Source organism: Cryptotermes secundus, unplaced genomic scaffold, assembly GCF_002891405.2.
Source record: "Cryptotermes secundus unplaced genomic scaffold, Csec_1.0 scaffold81, whole genome shotgun sequence".
NCBI classification, from domain to species: domain Eukaryota; kingdom Metazoa; phylum Arthropoda; class Insecta; order Blattodea; family Kalotermitidae; genus Cryptotermes; species Cryptotermes secundus.
The window spans coordinates 85,166-105,466 of record NW_019718023.1 but is presented as its reverse complement, the minus strand read 5'-3'; the positions used below and the strand labels follow the sequence as shown (position 1 = coordinate 105,466).

Genomic DNA, 20,301 nt, shown 5'->3' with positions numbered 1-20,301 from the left:
ACACAACACACAGCGCATAGGAAACAGCTAACCATAAGCCATACAACCTCAAGCTGACATCTCCCATCTTCGGGATGAATTAACAAGGAGGAGCAACATTTACATCAAATGTTTTAATTTTTTTAAAAAAATTTTAAATATTTTAACATTGGGGTTTTAACTTGAGGGCAGTTTCGGATGGAATGTGAGAATTGGTAGTGCATTCAACAATACTAGCAAGTGTTGTGCTTTTACACGTCGACATATTGTAGCAGCGTCCACGCAGCAAACATAACTGTGTACATCTTAAACAACAACAGTGTTTTCATGATTGTACTATGTGCCTCTGATGATGGTTGTATTTAAACCGAAACATGTAAGGCAGATGTGATAAAGAAGTGACCTACAAATTGTTACACTCGACGGACTTTCTATTGACTTTGTGATTGATAGTGTAACGGACCAAAAATGAAACAATTCAAAATAGTAGATGCTTGTCAAGCTAGATTGGTAAATCAATATACTAATACAAAAAGAAAACTACTGAGAATTAACGCTCACATATGGTTCAATCGAAAGTGTAAAAGCAAAAACATTATTCCGAATTACGCTAAGCAAAAACTAAAAGGCTCAACACAAGCTGCAAAGCTAGAATTGGTAGTGCATTCAACAATCCTAGCAAGTGTTGTGCTTTTACACGTCGACATATTGTAGCAGCGTCCACGCAGCAAACATAACTGTGTACATCTTAAACAACAACAGTGTTTTCATGATTGTACTATGTGCCTCTGATGATGGTTGTATTTAAACCGAAACATGTAAGGCAGATGTGATAAAGAAGTGACCTACAAATTGTTACACTCGACGGACTTTCTATTTACTTTATATATAATGCCTTCACTTAATATTTCATTAATTGGACGTTCGTGAAATGATATATACGTAGATGTAGTTTGAAATAATTTAAAAGTACTGCGTCATTGATCCATTAGTTATCAAAATAATTTAATCTCGAATATCACCGAAAAATATTGTTATAATTGACTGAAAAATAAATTTTAAAGTGTCCCACAATTCAGGCGCGATGTCCATCGCTGATCAGAACAGTTCAGATGACAATTTTTGCACTCATTTACCGATTATAGAGACTAGGGGAATTTTGCTTCAAAACCGCCACATCCGAAGAGATCAGCTCGTTAATCAGTTCAACATTTCTTTCAATAGAGGCGCTGATTGTCACATATCGATTCCTCAAGGAAAGAACAGTCTTTCATTTGTTCTACTCTTGCTGACATTTCTTGGTAATCTCAAGGACTTTTTTTCAATGCATCTGTATTTGCCCCAAAAGTTTCGATATTTAACAAGTATTTCGGTGGCTGGGCTCTGCAGTAAACGGGATAAAGGAAAAATTGAATATTTCTACAGTGCTAATAACAAATAAAGAAACAAACTCACCTTATATTTCGTCTTGTGGCTGGACTCTGCAGTAAACGGGATAAAGGAAAAATTGAATATTTCTACAGTGCTAATAACAAACAAAGAAACAAACTCACCTTATATTTCGTCTTCACTTCACGAATAAACCCGTATCTGAAAACAAGAATCACTTTTGAAGGAAAAGAAGGCTTTAACAAAAATATGTTAAATGTATAGTGTGAGGGTCATGTATGCTTGCGGCATCTGGCTTCAGGATTTGTAATGCGTGTCTGATCGAAGTGATAGCTCACGATATCAATGAAGATGTATGTAAAACTAATTATCATTCTCATAATGTAGCATAAAAGCAGCGATAGCTCAGTCGGTATAGAGACAGGCTAGGGGCTCGGCTTCCAAGGGTTCAATTCCTGGCAAGGACAAGTAATTTTTTTCTACTCAACAGCGTCCAGACAAGCTCTGGTCTTTGCCCCGGGAGTAAAGCGTCCGAGATGTGAGGCTGACCACTCAGCTGTTTCTAACGTGAAGGTCAAGAACTGTGGAGCTATTCCTCCACTTCTCATACGTTTTTGCCTGGTGCTTAATTAATTAAGCACAGAAACAAATTTACTTTTATAACGTAGAATAACAAATTTTTATGGGACTGAGTCACTTCGAAATATCAGAATATCCTAATTCCTGTGCTTCTGGACTTTGTTCATCATCCGGTATTCTAGAAACTAGAAAACCGAACGTTTCGGAAACTGGACATGTTTCCGTCCTCAGGTGAGGGGAAGACGCCTACTCAGTTGAGTCCCATAGAAAGAGCTAGCCTCAAACACAGGACATTCAATCAGCAGTCACTGAGGTTAACTCTTCCTAAGGGACCCAACTGAGTAGGTGTCTTTCCCTCACCTGAGGACGGAAACAGATCCAGTTACCGAAACGTCGTGTTTTCTAGTTTCTAGAATACCGGATGATGGACAAAGTCTAGAAACCCTGAAATTCTGAGTGTTATACACCATTGCTACAAACCTTTAGAATCTCTTCATGCAGGTATTTTAATTACAAAGTGAATACACCACTTTGACGTACTTTCATGGTTTTCCTCAGTCCTTCGACACGACTGCTGATATACTACATTGAAACTGTTCATAACCGCTTGACTCCCAATGTTGTCCCATGTGCCAAGAGGTGTGGACAATTTCGAAAAGTGGCCAAACCTGCGAAATAACCGAAACTGAGGTCCAATGGGGTTCCTGATGCCTACCTGGCGTTCATGATGTGGTCTTCGTGATTGCCACGGTTTAGGAACACGCCACCGGGAAACGCCAGAAGACAGGCCAACAGGAGCAGAAACACCTCCAGGCCCTTCTTCCCCCGGTCCACAAAGTCGCCGTTAAACACGTATGGGTTCTCCGTGGACGGTAGGCCGTTCTTTAAAAGATCAGACACATTCCAGTGACATCATCAGGGCGAGATCTTGGGTCTTCAAGATGCTAAGGATATTCCTGGCTGGTCACGGTAGCCGAGCGGTCTAGGGCATTCACTGTCTTCCCTTGCTCGGAAGCCGGGATCGTGGGTACGAATCCAACTCAGGGCAATGATGTTTGATGTTTGTGTATGTGCGTTTTTCTGTGTTTGTGTACAGGTAGAGGCCTTGCGACGAGCTGTAAGATCTAGTAAACCGAAGTGAAACGGAGAGTTTCATGGAGGTAGGCCTAGGCCCAAATTGGGGCTGTAGCGCTAAAAGAAAAAAAAGCATTACTGTCAGGGATGTCGCTTAATGTATTCATGCCTAATGCTTCCTTAAAAATCTTCCCAATTCATTATTCATCATCACCCATTCATTTGACTCTTCACAGTATGAGTTACTCTCTATGACTCTAGAGACCTTTGGAACTTGGCCACTTTTTCAGTTTCTTAATCTTATACATAGTTGAACTCCTTGGACGGGGGATCAGCCCGTTCTAAGGCCGTTACCTACACACAGAACGATACAAACACAGAATAAAAGCACACAGACATCCATGCCTTGAATGGGATTCAAACCCACGATCCCAGGGTTCGAGCGGGAAGAGATTGTTCACGCCTTAAACCGCCCGACGCGACCACTGGGGTTTTAAAAGAACGACAGTGGCACGTGATGTCCCCAAACGGTCACCCATCCAAGTACGAACCACGTCCAATGTTTCTTAACTTCGTTTATCTGACGAGAACTGGTGTTTCAACTTGGCATGGTCTTTGACGGTATGAAGTTATACAGTAGGGAAGAATACAACTGAGCACCTTGAGATCCTGACAACTTCAACTGTAATACATATTACGAAATTTCATGCACTCGAAAATAAACACAGTTGTTACCTTGTGGAATATGACCAGCAAGTCATCCAGTTTTCCATGAAGATCTCCACAAATGGTGATCTGCTTCGATATGGCTGTAGAGGCCTGGTTTAGATTTGGCAATCTCTTAAGTTGAAGAGCCGCCTCCTTCAGGATCCCTGCTACATATTTCGCATGTAGGCGTTGTTGCTGCTTGGAATGGAGAGGCATGTTTTGAAGTAAGATGAAAGAATATTTTTTTGTGGGAGTCATGTCTGTCCATCTGTATCAACTCGTAAACCGTTGAACAAATTTGTTAAATTCGACTTTGGAAATTTTCACTAAGGATTGTTGAGAAATTCTTGTTTTCTGTCACAGTGATACATAACAAAGTCCATTTTACTACGGTCATAATGGAACATTTGCGTATATATTATAAGTCGTTATATACATTTTCTTTAAATTTCATATGAGAGTAGAGATAGGGTCGTATGGATTGGCCGCGCCATAGCTCAAGCAGTTAGTCGCTGGCTTCCCACCGCTGCAGTTCGGGTTCCATCCCGGGTCTGGTCTAGTAGGATTTGTGGTGAACAAAATGGCGCTGGGCCATGTATTCTCCGCGTACTTCGGTTTCCCCTGTCAATCATTTCACTATTCACAATTCTAACAATACATACTAACAACATCCAAGTCATTGTTATCTTCCTTGTGACAGGTTACTCTAACTAAACGTACAGTTTACTCTGTTTATTCAGGGCGTGATTAAGGCCACGGCCACACGAGCAACATTTACTGCTCGAAATCCGCGACAAATGAAGCTGCTGCAACTGTCGCAAATGAGGTGGCCACACTAGAGCCGCAATTACTGCTCTTGGGAGCGTCAAATGTCGCAACTAGGTGGCCACATGGAGCCGTCCGCGATACCGAGCGTCAATAGCCATCATGTCACAGTGTGTGTGCAAAATATGGCGAGCAGTAGGCTACTGAACAGACAAGCAGTATCCGCATTATGTTTATTATTAATCTGTCGTCGACGCCGAAAACAGCTACAGCAGAGGAGAAAGCGGTGGATCCATCCCGTGATGAGTGACAGGTCAGCGAGGTGGAAATTTGTGCTACTACGTCACAAGTTAATGGAATATTCCGACAAATTTCTCGTATATTGTAGGATGACAATCAAATCATTTGAAATACTCTTATCCCTCGTGGAGGATACCATTTGTAAAACTCCATAGCGATTCACTACCAAACGAAAACAAGATTCAAGTACCAAATAAAGCACGCGACAAATGAAGCTCGTGTGGCCAGGCGAACTACCGACAAATGCAGCTAGAAAATGGGCCGAGACCCATCCGTCCGCGACGCGACCTTCAAATTGCTCCCTCCGCCAAGAAACCAGCGTTATTTACTGCTCCGTGTGGCCCTTCTCATTTAACTCCATGGTGCGTATTTCTTGAACTTCATTTGTCGCTGATTTCGAGCAGTAAATGTTGCTCGTGTGGCCGTGGCCTAAGGAGCAGTCTGCCGAACAACATGGATATATTAGTCAAGTGTTTTTCAGTGAGGAAAGCCCTGTTAACATGGATCGAATTCGAAAATGTAATAAATCGGTCAATTTCAAAAGTAAGATAAAGATAAACCATAAATACAGGTTTATCATGAAAAAATTCACAATATTTCAGTATAAAACGAAAGGAAGCACAATATTTCAGTATAAAACGAAAGGAAGCATTATTTAATAACGCAACATTTCAATTGACCTGATCCTTCCAGCCGCACTATGGCCCTGGGGTCGACTCAGCCTCTAACATAAATGAGTACCAGGAATTAATTAAATAATTTTCCTGTGGAGTAAAGCGCGGCCGGCGCGTAAGGCTGACAACCTTACCGCCATCTTTGAGCCGATTGTCTAGATAATGTGGGACCCTCAACATCTCACAACCCTATGGGCCTCCACGGCCTGTTACAGGGATAGCTTTACTTTACTTTTACATTATAAATCCTACTGTATAATGATTATATGAAACAGGCGGTAGCATAGTTGGTTTGGACACTATGCTACAAGCCAGAAGGTCGCTGGTTAGTTTTCTGATGTGGTAATTGGTTTTTTTATTTAAACTCATTCTTCCACCTGCACTATGGTCCTGGGGTCGACTCAGCCTCTAACAGAAATGAGTACCAGGAATATTCCTGGGGGTAAAAGGGGGCCGGAGCATAAAAATGACAACCTCACTGCAGTTTATGAGCCCATTGTGAGCCTCGACGTCTCACAACTCTATGGGCCTCCAAAAAGTGTTACAGCAATATCTTTACGAGCATATCGTCATCCGTGTCGCTCTCTGATCTTAACGTATCTTTACAAACGTTTTAGTAACAGTCTGCCATTATAAATGAGAAGGAAATTCCATTGGTAATGCCGGTTACAGACTTTTTGCGGGAAGAAATTAATTATATTTCAGGGCGACATGTCTTCTGTAGCTTCAGATGGGTTCGTGACATACTAATTAGCTGAACGCAAATTATTATTTTAGTTAAAGAGAATCGTGGAATTTATCTGCTGTCCTTACCTTCTTTTTCCTGAACGTGTCTATAAGTGCGTCCAGATCATCCCTGGTGAGGGGGAAGCTGATATGAATCCCCTTGTATCCGCCGTCAACCGACTGTAGACTGCCATCTTCTGACTCATCCTCGTATTTCTGGTCTACGGTGTCTGGAAAAAGCAAATATATATACAGAGTGTTTCACGACTTTAGGGCATAACTGCATGAGGCTAGCTCTTTGTGATCAAAAAAGTTCACATAAACATGTGTCCCATTTTGGACGCTTACGGAGTTATGACAGTTTTAAACTCAGAATAGAAGGTAACGATTACTGACACTAAACGGAACAAAATAATAAACCAGCACAATACATGATACGTTTAAAGTATGAATGTAAAGTTAACTCCGTGAAATTGCCTTTACTTTGAATTTATTGGTGCTTAAAGCTGATTTTCGAAAATGCCACCGCCGGCCACAACACAGGCTGCCGCTCGGTTGTGAACCGCGGCGGACATACCAACCCACCACGCCTTAAGTACCTCTCAAGTGTCGAGATAACGAGAACGCTCTGTCTGTAGCTGGCTAAAAATAGCGACCCGCCAGCTAACAGACGCGGTTCACACGAGGGTGCGTGGGGGAATGAAAAAACGGTCATAACTCCGTAACCGTCCAAAATCGGACACATGTTTATATTAACTTTTTTGGTCACAAAGACCTAGGAAATCACCTCCTGCAGTTATGCCCTAAAGTCGTGAAACACCCTGTATATATTGAATTTAGTTACATGAAAAGTAACGTAGCGATTGCTCCTAACAACTAATATTCAGAAGAAAGCGCCGTGTAGATATTGTGTTAACCGACGTTTCTGAGTAGCGTATCGCCTCCATCTTCAGGGTAGATTTCCCATGTCGCCCCTCTCCCTTCTCTTCCTGCTCTTATACTGTTGGGTTTACTCGACTTGACTCAGTCTGTTAGCACCTGCTCACGCTGGTCCTGAGAAGTCCTTTGTGTTCAACGTCATCTCCGGTTTGTCGATTTTGGTTCCTATCGCATGCGGAAAATAGAATCTAGTAACGTTGCAATGATGACGTCACTATCTGGTGATGACGCTCCTGAGGGATAGTTAAACTCACAATACTGTTGATCGTTTGCAGCATAATGGCGCCTGACTTCTGGCAAGTAACTGTAGATACGCTGTAGGCCGCGCCATAACTCAAGCGGTTAGTCGCTGGTTTCCCACCGCGGCGGCCCGGGTTCGATCCCAGGTCTGGTCAAGTGGGATTTGTGGTGGACAAAGTGGCGCTGGGGCAGGTTTTCTCCGAGTACTTCGGTTTCCCCTGCCAATCTTCATTCCACCAATTGCCGCACAATCACCCTCACCTATCATCTGGGGCTGGTACAATAGGCCAGAAGTGACCGCAGTACAAGGGACTTAGTCCCACCCCACTAGCATTAAAAGAAACTGTAGATACGATAACAACATGTCTTACCTATTGATGAAGATTTAGACGAAATCTCGGACCCAGGAGGCTTGACAGTGGCGTCCGGCATGTGGGTTAGGAGAGCGTTGAAGAAGTTGTACAACTGCCAACACACAACACGACAAGCTCTGTGAGGAAGCCTCTGTAGTAGGTACAAGTAAGTCAGTCTGAAGATAACTGGACAGCTGTTCCTTCACGAACCTGAAGGAACTATGCAGTACGGCTACTGGATGTAAGGAAGGAAAAGTCACAACTGCAACCCACAAAAAATTCTATTGCTGTTCTCTGATATGTGACGCTGTGTAGTCGGGTGAATTTCTAGGAATTTGCTGTCTTAATCTTCGGGATTAGAAGTGGTAAATATTTACCAGCGTTTCTAAGGAACTTACTGCGACCTCTTTCTTCACGGTAGAAGAGGGACGCAGTGAAGTCTGGTAAATAAATACCAGCTCCTTCTACCACCGTCTTAAAGATATAAGAGGAAAACACCGTGCAGTTTGCTAGAAAGTTACCAATGTTTTCAATCAATCTGCTTTCTTCATCTTCAAGAGAGATTAAATAGTGTTGTCTGGTAGACATATATCAACGTTTCCGAGGATCTTGGAGCCTCCTTCTTCGAGGCAGAATTCACGTCGGGCAATCTAATTGATATTTATCAACGTTTCGAAGAAACTGTTATCTCCATCTTCGGGGTAGAAGTGGTGACACCGTGTAGCTCCACGCTACAGGTACAGCTCCACGCAGACTTAATCTCAATAGTAAGCGGCTGTGGGTGGTTAGCTTCACGCCCCGGCTGCTTTATCTCCGAGGAATTGTTCTCCGGCATAGATTGGAGGGGAGGCTGGTTGGACCCCAGAGCCGGTCTCGAAAACTCCCTTGCCCCTGCTCATAATCTTACTCCACACCTCGATCATCCAGCCCGTAAGCCAGTCGCCATTTTCGATAGCATGATTATGAATTACAGGTGTAAAATGATGTTAAAAGAAAGTTGTTTAATTTACTATCCCAAAATCTGCCTGGAAGGACTGAGAAATCCACGAAAAGTCTACAGGAGATTCGACCTCCGAGTAGCTATTTATATCCCGAGTCACCGAAACACATGTCGACTTAACGGAAGTCATGTATCTGCTACAATATGAATAGTTACCTGGATTACATAAATACATAGAATCATATACCGTATTTACGCATGTATAGGCCGCGTGCCTGTATAGGCCGCAGCACAATTTTCAGACAGAAATTATAGAAAAAATAATTTTCTTGGAATATTATTTCAGGAGTAGAACACCCTGTATTACTAATTATGAATATATTTTTTTTAAATGAAGTGTGATTTCGAATATTTCGAATATAAGCCGCACCCCAGTTTTCCTCTTGAATTTTTGGCAAAAAATGTGCGGCCTATACATGCGTAAATACGTTAATTAAGACTATCGGGATAGCTCTACCGGTATAGCGACTGATTGCAGGCTGGACAGCCGAGGGATGAGATTTCGAGTCTCGGTAGGAGAAAGGTTCTCCTCCTGTCCACGTCTTTCCTACCGGTCCTGGGGCCCATCCATTGGGTACCGGCGGTTTTTTCCTCCATGGGTAAAGAGGCCGGGCTGTGAAGCTGACCACTCACTATCAATATGTACCGCGGTCAAGAATACATGGATCTATACGTACACTCTCCCATATGTCTTCATGGTGTAGTGCTTAATTGGTTAAGCACATGAACAACTTAACCTTCTGTTTCCCTCTGTCAGTTTGGTATGTAAAGTTATGGCTATTTTGTCAAAGATATTCACTCATAGGAAGTATAGGTGAAGTCGACATCGAAGTGTACGTAAGGTCGAAAATTCTGACTTACCTTCAGCTGGTCCTGTTCTCCCGCGTACTCTATACTCTGAAATATTGTCCATGTGTATCTTCTGCGCACCTCCATGCGCGCAAGATACCGTCGGTACCATCGCTGAATCAAGATGGCCGCCTTCATTGCTGCAACAGAACAAAGAAGAAAATTAGTCTTCTAGAATCTTCTGTGACCTAAAACAAAAGAAGGGTGATATCGAATAGCTAATAACAGCTTTCGTATTGATTACACTTGGTTCCTTAAGTTCAAGAGAAGGAGATGTGAATGTAGTAACTAAGAATACGACGGAAACTTCCCCTACAATAAACCACCGCTCACTCTATTTCCTCGTTCGCGGATTTTCTACCCTGAAGATGAAGGCGATACTTTCCTCCGAAACGTCTGTTCACAGAAGATCTACACGGCTACACTGTTCGATATTATCAAAAGGATAAATTTGTACGTGTGGTTAATTAATTATATATATAGTGAGGCATGGAGACCTGTTCCTGGGCGGCGACAGTACAGCTGCCGTTGCTAGGCAGCAGCCCGCAGACAACAACAGAGGAGTGGCGTTTTCTTTTCGGTCAGTACCTAGATATTATAAGCAGGACAATTAGAGATAGTGGAGTGGAGTAGAGGCAAAGGTTTGGCACCAACAGTCACAAGGACAGCTTGCTGTCTTTTAGGTGGTGAAGATAGTTCTGAACCAATGGTAACAGTGCCACCTAGCCGCGCGTGCACGTGTGTGTCTGTAATAATAAATTGAAAATTGTATTTAGATGCTGTATCAAAGAGTTCAATAAATCCGATCATCAATTCATAATCCGTATATAGTAGCACTCAAAACACGTGACAGTATATTTCATTTTTCTCTACAACATTTTTTCGAAATGTTAATCGAGATATACCCAGAAACCCATGTAGATCTTCAGTAAAAACGGCTGTTAAAATTATCCAGTCTGAACACATATTAATGTCCCTCGACAATTTTTAGAACAATTTTCCGATACTGTATTTCATGAAAATCCGTCTACCTGTTCTCCAGTTGTGTCATCAGATGGACGGATGGTGGGTTGAGGGAAATTTCTGTGCGATCCGAAGGGTTATGAACGAGCCTGGAATAATCGATTTATCGAATGTGTTCCGGAAGCTGGATGTCTTTGCATTCCCAGATAAAAAGGCGGAAATACCCTACACGGCTGCGTCCTTTACAGAACAGAGAGTGAGATTTCCTGTTTCCGACGGATACAACTGAGTATACTCCTTCTCTCCATTCTACCTGATGAAAGGGGCAGTTTTAGCTTCCGAAACATTGTTCTTTGATCGGAATGCTACGGGAAAGTACAAGCCCACAAACCGAGTAATCCTTGAAAAGTCATTGCGCTGAATGATTATATGTAATTTGGAACGAGGACAGTACTTCAACAATTAAAAATCCATGGACACTACATTATTGCTTCTTTTGCTTCTTTCATTCCCTAGTAAATAGGTAAATCTGACATGACGAAAGAAAATTACTGTGCAACTTTTATTAACACTAGTACGGAAATTCTTATTAATTTTGACCACATTAATATGATTATAATTTTTTTAAATCTCCTGTCCTTCATGTGGCTATTCCATTTTCAGAACCACTGTCTGGACTTATACCATATCGCACGGGGTCAATAGAAACGTATTCCATACAGAAATTATTTGTTGCAAAGAAAAAACAATACATGAACAGACATTCAAGGTCCTCATAAATAAAATCAGTTCATAACATTGGTCGCCATGACAGTTTTGTTCAAGGAGAGAAGAATGAATTTAATTTTAATTAACGTACTATTATTAAGTTCTCTAAGGCTGAGGGTTCATGGGATAGTCGGAATCATTTACAGTCGATTTGAAATTAAAGTTGTCCCGTTGCTTAAGTAAGCACTGCACACTCAGGAATGATTATGTGGGTGAAGCACAAAAGCACATACGTTCTTAGCCTCGGTAGGCACATTGAGTGGTCGTTTTCATGAGTGGGCGCATTTATTTCTTGGAAAAGGGACCCAGAATTCCATTTCGCATGAGGTTGCATGCCATAGAGAAAAACACAGAACTATCTGGTTAAAAAATCTTTGAGGTGCGCCATCATCAGAGGGTTACTGGATTGTATTTCAAGATACAGAACTAGACGTAAAGCTATTCTTGCAACGTGCCGTGGAGGCCAACAGAGTTGTGAGACGTCGAGGCTTCCACACTTTCTAGACAATCGGCTCACAGATGGCGGTGAAGTTGTCAAAATTACGCGCCGGCCGCCCTTTACTCCCAGGAGGATTCCTGGTACTCATTTCTGTTAGAGGCTGAGTCGACCCCAAGGACACAGTGCGGCTGGAAGGATTGGGTGTATTGAAAAGCCTATGATCTCAATGGGAATCGAACCCACGATCTTTCCACTTGTACCATAGGGCCTCAACCAACTATGCTACCGCGTGGATCTAGACATAGGTGGGAGAGAGATAGGCTGGAGTACAATGGCTAAATTCATCTGGCTCAGGATAGGGACCAATGGCAAGCTCTTATGAACACGGTATTGAACCTGCGAGATTCATAAAATATTGGGAAATGCTTGAGTAGCTGCGCAACTGACAGCTTCTAAATGCGAATTCGGCTGCACGAGTTAGTTCTTACTTTTTCCTTTCTTTCTCTCTCTATGGCTCTATAGCCCTTTTGACCTTGGCCGCTTTTTCAGTTTCTTAATCTATACACAGTCGGTAGGACTCCTTTGACGGGGGATCAACCCGTCGCAAGGACGCTACCTTTACACAGATCAACACAAACACACAATAAACACAAACAGACATCCATACCTCGAGTGGGATTTGAACCCACGAACCCAGTGTTCGAGCGGGCGAAAACGGTTCAGACTTGAGACCGCTTGGCCAATATGATGGACAGTTGTTACTTACTTACTTATTTAGGCCGCGTCATAGCTCAAGCGGTTAGTCGCTGGCTTCCCACCGCGGCGGCCCGGGTTCGATCCTGGGTCTGGTCAAGTGGGATTTGTCGTGGTCAAAGTGGCGCTGGGGCAGGTTTTCTCCGAGTACTTCGGTTTCCCCTGCCAATCTTCATTCCACCAATTGCTCCACAATCACCCTCACCTATCATCTGGGCCTGGTACAATAGGCCAGAAGTGGCCGAAGTACAAGGGACTTAGTCCCACCCCACTAAAAATAAAAAAAATACTTAGTTATATGGACTGAATTCCCCATACTGAAAATCTGGTTGAAAACGAGGGATCTTTCTTGTACAACATTGCCTGCTCAAGACTTACTTCCAACAACATTTAAGAGAATGTACGGGATACGCTCACTGAACCTTCAGCACAGATGCCGTAACAATTTTCTTACACAATATCCTTACACACGCGGACAATTAACTGACCAGTTCGCGTATTTATTGGCTTCTTCGTTTATTCGATCTCGCAAACTCAGCAACCAAACCAAAACATCGATAATTCTACCTGTAGTGGCCATGTTACGCAGCTGTGCAGTGCCATACGAAATCGATACAGCAGCATGGGTACAATCACGGCCTATTCCCAAAGCCGCTCCCCAGTTCCGAGAAATGTGATTAATATGACGTAAACATCTCCATGCACTTAATTAAGCGTCACGCCGTGATGAAATATGGGACAGTGGGTGTTTAGCTAACAAGTGGTTACCTGCACGCCCCGGCCGCTTTGTATGCAGGGAAATGGTTGCGGGTAACCATTGGATAGGAAACTGGTTAGGCTCCAGAACTCATCTGGACGCTCTGGAGAATAGATAAGCATTTTACCCTTGCAGCGAATCGAAGCCCAGTTCTTCAAATATCCAGTCCATAAATTTGTCACTGTATTTACTGAGCTATCCCGTCTCGTATTTAAATATAAGAGATTAACTAAGAGAGATTAATATAAGAGATTATTAACTCCATATTAAACTGAAGTAAAGTATTTTCTGGCCGTTCACGGTAGCCCAGCGGTCTAAGGCATGCACTGTCTTCGCTCGCTCGGAAGCCGGGATCGTGGGTTCGAATCCCACTCAGGGCATGGATGTTTATGTGCGTTTTTCTGTGTTTGTGTACAGGTAGATGCCTTGCGACGAGCTGATCACCCGCCCAAGGAGTCCTACCGAATGTGTAAGATCTAGAAAAACCGAAGTGAACGGAGAAGTTCATGGAGGTAGGCCTAGGCCCACTGGGGCTGTAGTGCCAAGGAAAAACAAAGTATTTCCTGCAATTCGGTAGGTTCATCCATACTGACTTTAACGTCGTTACCTTGGAAACGAAATCGATTTTTGCTCGGTAGACAATTGTTGGTTACCGAATACCCAACAACAATGAACTCCGTTCGACCAGTAACTTTTCGGGTGTAGAACCTCAGTGCGCCTACCGCTCCTGTCCAGGATCCGGGTAAGCGCATTCAGTATAGCGACTGGACGGCCGAGGGTCGGAGTTCGAGTCCCGGTAGGATCAAGAATTTTCTCTTCCCCACGTCGTCCACACCACTTCTGGGAATCACCCAGCCTTTTATCCAATTGGTACCAGGGGCTCTTTCTCTGGGATAAAGCGGCCGCAACGTGAAGGTGGTCGCTTACCTCCAACTAATGCCGATGATAAGAATACGTGGATCTATACATCCACGCCCCCTTCAGTCTGCATGGCATAAACACAAGGCTTTTACCTCCTACCGTTACTTTCCTTGAAGATACCCTTTGGCACAGTTTTACTTACTGATAGAGACCGGCCTCCGTAGTCTAGGGGTAACGTTCCCACCTCATGACTCAAGGTACGCGGGTTCGTGGAATTTTTAAGGGCGGAAAAATTCAGGGAACAAGTCCTCCGGGAGGGACTTTAAGCCGTGGGTCCCGTGTCGTAGCTTTACGGCACGTAAAAGAACCTCATATCTCCAAAGGAGGTCACTGAGCCAAATTACGGACGTTTCCCGCCCAACAGCAGTCTCTAATACCNTATTTTTGAGCTACAATTTTCGTATTCAGCATACACCGTCCTGCAATGGACAAATTGTTAAACACCGAATCCTTCCAACAGCCCAGGCCACAGCGAGGCGCACACCCATACGTAAAGACAAACGGCCTACCAAAAATCATTCTTTTTCTTAGTCGGGGCGCCTGAAAATTTAAAATCCATCTATGTGTCAAGATCTGTTTCTTTATCATGACCACAATAATATCATTCAGTCCAGAACCTTTCGTCATCTCGTCTGCTGTCCAAAAGCATAAACATTACACAAAACTATAATTTTGCCTCTGGTTCTGTATGGGTATGCAACTTGGTCTCTGAGGTGAATATTTGGACCGAGGAGAGAAGAAGTGACAGGAGATTGGAGAAAACTGCACAATGAAGAGCTTCATAATTTTTTCTTTTCTCAAATTATAATTAGAATGATCAAGTCAAGGAGGATAAGGTGGCAGTGCATGTAGCACGAATGGGCGAGACGAATGCATATAGGCTATTGGTGGGAAAGCCAGAAGGAAAGAGACCTCTTAGAAGACCAAGTCGTAGGTTGGTGGACAATATTAAAATGGATCTTAGAGAGATGGAATAGGATTGTGTGGATCGGATTGATCTGGCTTAGGATAGGGACCGGTGGAGGGCTCTTGTGAACACGGTAATGAACCTTCGGGTTACATAAAATCCAATGGCTGTGAAGTGAAGCTTACCACTCGCCTCCCATATTGCGCTGAGGTGAATAAGTGTGGAACTACACCTCCACTCCCCATACACCTTCATGACATGGGTCTTAATTAAGCAAGCATAGGAGCTTTACATTTTTTAAACTGGCGATTGGATGATAGTAAATAATAAATCGGAAAGGGCTAGGAAGGAAACGGTCGTGGTCTAATTTAAGGTCTTTGCTGACATCTTCCGGGAGTCACTGAGAAAAACAGCGAATAAATATCTCTTCCATGCGAAATTCGAAGCCACAATCGTTACCACTTGAGCCAGGTTGTCCGGTGAACACTGAAGTATCCGTCCAGTTCTCTCTAAAGAATATATCAATAAATTGAAAAATGGGAGAAAATACTTCTGTAAATCAGGAGTGAATTCATGTTCTATTTTTTAATAAACAAAGCGTCATCAAAATATTACTCATGTACGCATGGTGCTGCATGTGGAATTCAGCAGTATATAATAACTGTATAAGTTCTCCACAAAATGAATCCTTTATCTGCAGGCAAAACTTGTGCAGGAAGTGCATGCCATCCCACTGTTTCAAGCTTTAGGCTGTCTCGATGGTCTATTATACAATGCTGCGATATAGCGTTATCAGCTTTACGTACAGAAACAAAAACTCGTCATTTTGTCATACCTGTTTTCGTTGATAAAGCTGTATGTCTCTATTCAGCAACCAATTCAGCGTTTCGTCTAGTGCTTTGATTAACAAAAATTAAAAACGTTTGCCTTATAATCGTGTATTTTAAAGGGCTGAAAAAAATTATACAGCTATGGCCCTAATAACGCCTTTTATGAATTGGTCTTTGATGTGTTCGTTGAAATTTTAATGATGTATTTGATTGAATACATTTCTGGTACCCCAATGTTTCCCTTTAAAAAGGCGGTGGTGATGAAGGGTGACATATATAACAGGCTGTGTCAAAGCCTATAATGCTATCTTGGAACTCTGATCACCTGATTTTGTGCTTTTGTTGCTCTGAAATTCTCTCGGGCCAATATCCTCGTCACCATGCTTAGCAAGTCCTCCGTCCGAAACGCTGCTCCAAATCTTATTACTGTGAGTATCCTCGTATTGTTGTTAAGCGGCACTTTTCCTTTTCTAGATCACATAGCTACACATCCAAAAAGAACGCATTTAATGTGAGGCTTTTATCAGATTTGATATATCCTACAAGAAATAAGAAAACTGAAGGCTAATTGGATTGGTCATATCTTACGCGGTAACTGTCTTCTTAAAGAAGTTATTGAAGGAAAGATAGAGGGGCGGATAGAAGTGACCAGAAGACGAGGAAGAAGAAGACGTAAGAAGATGCTGGATGACCTTGGGGACAGAAGAGGATATTCTCATTTGAAGGAGAAAGCTCTAGATCGCATTAAGTGGAGGAATTGTTTTGGAAGAGACTGTGGACCTGTCGTCTTGACAGATTACAGATGAATGAATGAATTCTTATTACGTTCGTTTGAATTATTATACCTTGTAGTCTGCACTATCAACATCCCTTCAGAGGAACACACTGCATCAATCTTCAAGGAAAAATTCTTTCGTGGAAACGGTGGCGCTGTGTTCCTCCGAAGCATTTGTAACCACCTATCAGTCCACATAATATCAGAGGAACTATGCTACAAGCCGGAAGATCGCGGTTTTATTCCCAATGAGGTCACTGGATTTCTTTCAATTGACCAAATCCTTCCAGCCGTACTATGGTCTTGGGGTAGACTCAGCCTCTAACGGAAATGAGTACCAGGAATCTTCCTGTGGATTAAAGGGCGGCCGACGATTAAGTCTGACAACCTCGCCGCCATCTGTGAGCCGATTATCTAGAAAATATGAGAGCCTCATGGATCTATATGGGCCTCCACGACCTGTTACATGAATAGTTTCACGCATTCGTTTTTAGAAGGGCACCTTGTGAAATGCATTAGGGCTGCCTATTTTCTTAAAATATGTTATTTTTCACCAACCTCGTCATTTGGTGAACCAAGAAGTATATTGTTGATGTACCTAGATTTTAATTTATGTACTTTATATTTCCGTAGTCTTATCTATGTGTTCAACCGCCTCTGTGGTCTAGTGGTCAGAGTTCCTGGCTACAGATCGAGAGGTCCGGTTTCTTCCCGGGGCTACCAAATTTATTCTGAGAAGTAGTGGGTCTGGAACGGGGTCCACTCAGCCTAGTGATGATAATTGAGGAGCTATTTCAAAGAAATAGCAGCTCCGATCTAGAAAACCGAGATTAACGGCCGTGTGGATCCGTTGCGCTGTCCACGTGACACACTCTATCTGCCAAAGTTGGCACTAACTTCGCCGACAAGCGGCGGTCGCTCGGTCGGTATAGTTCGCTTGCGGATTCAGATCACGGAGTTTGTTTGTTTTTCTTTCTGTGTATCTATGTGTCCAGCGCACCGTTACCTGTCAGTACTCAGTGAACCTGCACAAACTACCGTACTCCACATTACGTGGTAACCTTTATTCTGCATGTTGTCATAACTAGTCGCTCTCAGGTCCACATATTTTTGTGAAGAATTGGTTTGCAACCACTTATATTGTACTACAAGTTTTGATTCTAACAAACATGAACCAGGATAGCTCAGTCAAGGAACTGACTGGATTGTAGGGGTTTGATTCCTTGCAGGAGCACAGATTTTATTTTCGCTGTCATGTTCAGACCGTCTCTGTAACCCTCTCGGTCTCTACTGAATAGACACCTGCGCTATTTTGTGGGATGGGGCACGACAGAGACCACTTAGCTCGATTTAATACCGAGATTAGTGCTTGAAGCTATGTCTACATTACCCCATATGTCTTCATGACTCCTGCTTCAACACGGAGGAAATTTTAATCTTCTGGGCTATAACGCTGTGTAGTCCGTTTACAGCCTACTAACATTTTCGGAGAAAATGCCACCTCTATCTTCATGGTTGAATAGTAAGCCAAGGGAAATTTCAGTTGGTTTTAACGGAATACATAGCGTTATATACCAGAAGACATAACTCTGTAATAGTAGCGCCCTGAGAGCCTCAGGTTATAAAGCTTTGTTCCTATCTACAAGTGAACACATTGCTGCGCCATCAAGAACATCAGGGTGTTAAAGCTGTTTAGTAAACGTTTTGATGTTTATTCCGAAAACCAAATGAAATGCATAAAAGAGACTGCTGGAGACATGTTATTGAACGTGCAAACAAGTGGCGCAGTCCAGTTACAGCTTTGGCTGCACAGCAGCCGGGGTTAGGATGGGTAGTTGAGCTGAAATTCTGGGAACTGTACTATTCACCACCAAAACATTTGCCACATATCGCTTAGAACAGTGAAAGGATTAATGCATATATTTATTTTTATTGTTATAAATTAATTTTCTATTATATTTATTTATCCATGTGGTGTCTTTAGATTTGGCACAACCAATATAAACAGAAATATGAGCAATTGTGAAGAAGTTTATGTTTTATAGAAAATTCTATTGACGGTATTTTAGAAGTTAACGTATATGTATCGGAGACAATATGACCGACCAACATAATCACGAATGACCTAAAAAAGAAAAAAATATATACAATTTTCCTTGTGCCTATGTATTAATTAAACACTATGTATTGTTGACCCCGGGCCGCCTCTGTGGTCTAGTGATCAAAGTTCCTGCCTACTGATCCAGAGCTCCGGATTCGATTCCCGGCGCTACCAGATTTTCTGAGAAGTATTGGGTCTTGAACGGGGTCCACTCAGCCTCGTGAAGCTAATTGAGGAGCTGTTTCAAGGAAATAGCGGCTCCGGTCTAGAAAAACGGAAATTAACTGCCGTGGGGATTCGTTGCGCTGACCACGCGACACCCTCTATCCGTTAGCAATTGGCACTCACTTCGCCGACAAGCGGCAGTCGCTCGGTCGGTATAGTTCATTTGCGGACTAAAACCACGGAGTTTCTTTTGTTTTTGTCTATATTGTTGACCTCGACAATAGTTGTCAGCTTTACGCTTCATGCCGCTGTATCCCCCGCTACCCATTTTATTTGAGGTTAGCTGGCCCCCAGAACCGATCTGGACTAAGTGGAGAGGAGAAATATCTTGCTCCTGCAGGAACTCGAACTCGACCCCTCGGAAGTCCAGCCCGTAACGAATCGCTATACCGACTGTCCTATCCCGGCTCCAAAAATTGCATTGACAATAAACTTGTTTCTCATATCTGAAAACTGTCAAATATTGATTTGAAATTTAGCTCAGTAAAACGCGGATGTACCATATTTACGTGACGTCAGACAAGTGATGACAGTGAATGACTGGCATCTGCTACGCACTGACACTCAAACGGCCTCAACCGCCAATGCTCTTCGCCATCTGAATACAAAGTACACGGATCTCCCAACCCTAGAGCACCAGTTCCCAGGAGAATTCGTCTCTGCACGCACCATTCGTTACAGATGGATTTCCAGAAGGTGACATTTCAGCACGGCAATCGAAATGCCAAGGGTTCGATTTCGAAAGGCGTTCGTGCTATTGGATATATTTGGACGGCATCTTTTTTTGTCTTCGATATAATCCCAGGGTTAGAACAGAAGCCTGGGCTTTAATCGTGCCCGGATAATGACACAGAATTCTAAACAACAGTTGGATTTCGTTTAGTTGCAGAAAACAGTGGTGAGGGGAGCATATAGTCTCTACCCTTCGGCCAACCCCGAACACCGAAAGAGCAGGTGTCTCTGTAAGGCTAATATCCATCTACAAGATTACACGGTGTTACACCCAGAAAATTGGGCAAGTTAACTGACGTGGTAATGCTTTAGATATGTTCGGGATATGACCTATTCGAATCTCGGTGGCGACACATAGTATTGTGACTGAAGATTTCGTGATTGCCTTCAGTTCGCATTCGTATTGAGAAGGAGTGGATTTCCCCATGTACTTAGACCAGTTATTGGTCCATTGTGCATCCCCTTTAATTTCTACTGTCGCCATACCCTACCGGTAACGGTGCGTGCCATCAGCCCCCGTAGAGCAAACGAGATCGGCCCCGGGTACCTTGATGC

General features: G+C 43.0%; 1 protein-coding gene across 1 annotated transcript in view; it reads right to left on the bottom strand.

Annotated features, from left to right (window-relative positions):
* The window catches only part of LOC111865569 (serine/threonine-protein phosphatase rdgC), a 126,986-nt gene that overhangs the window by 42,382 nt on the left and 64,303 nt on the right, over positions 1–20,301 (bottom strand). The window contains exons 4-9 of the mRNA XM_033752232.1: positions 9,588–9,715; positions 7,745–7,838; positions 6,282–6,424; positions 3,757–3,924; positions 2,663–2,829; positions 1,533–1,569 (exon numbers count right to left, since the gene is read on the bottom strand). Coding sequence (XP_033608123.1) covers positions 1,533–1,569; positions 2,663–2,829; positions 3,757–3,924; positions 6,282–6,424; positions 7,745–7,838; positions 9,588–9,715 — 737 coding nt within the window. The remainder of the gene's footprint in view (positions 1–1,532; positions 1,570–2,662; positions 2,830–3,756; positions 3,925–6,281; positions 6,425–7,744; positions 7,839–9,587; positions 9,716–20,301) is intronic.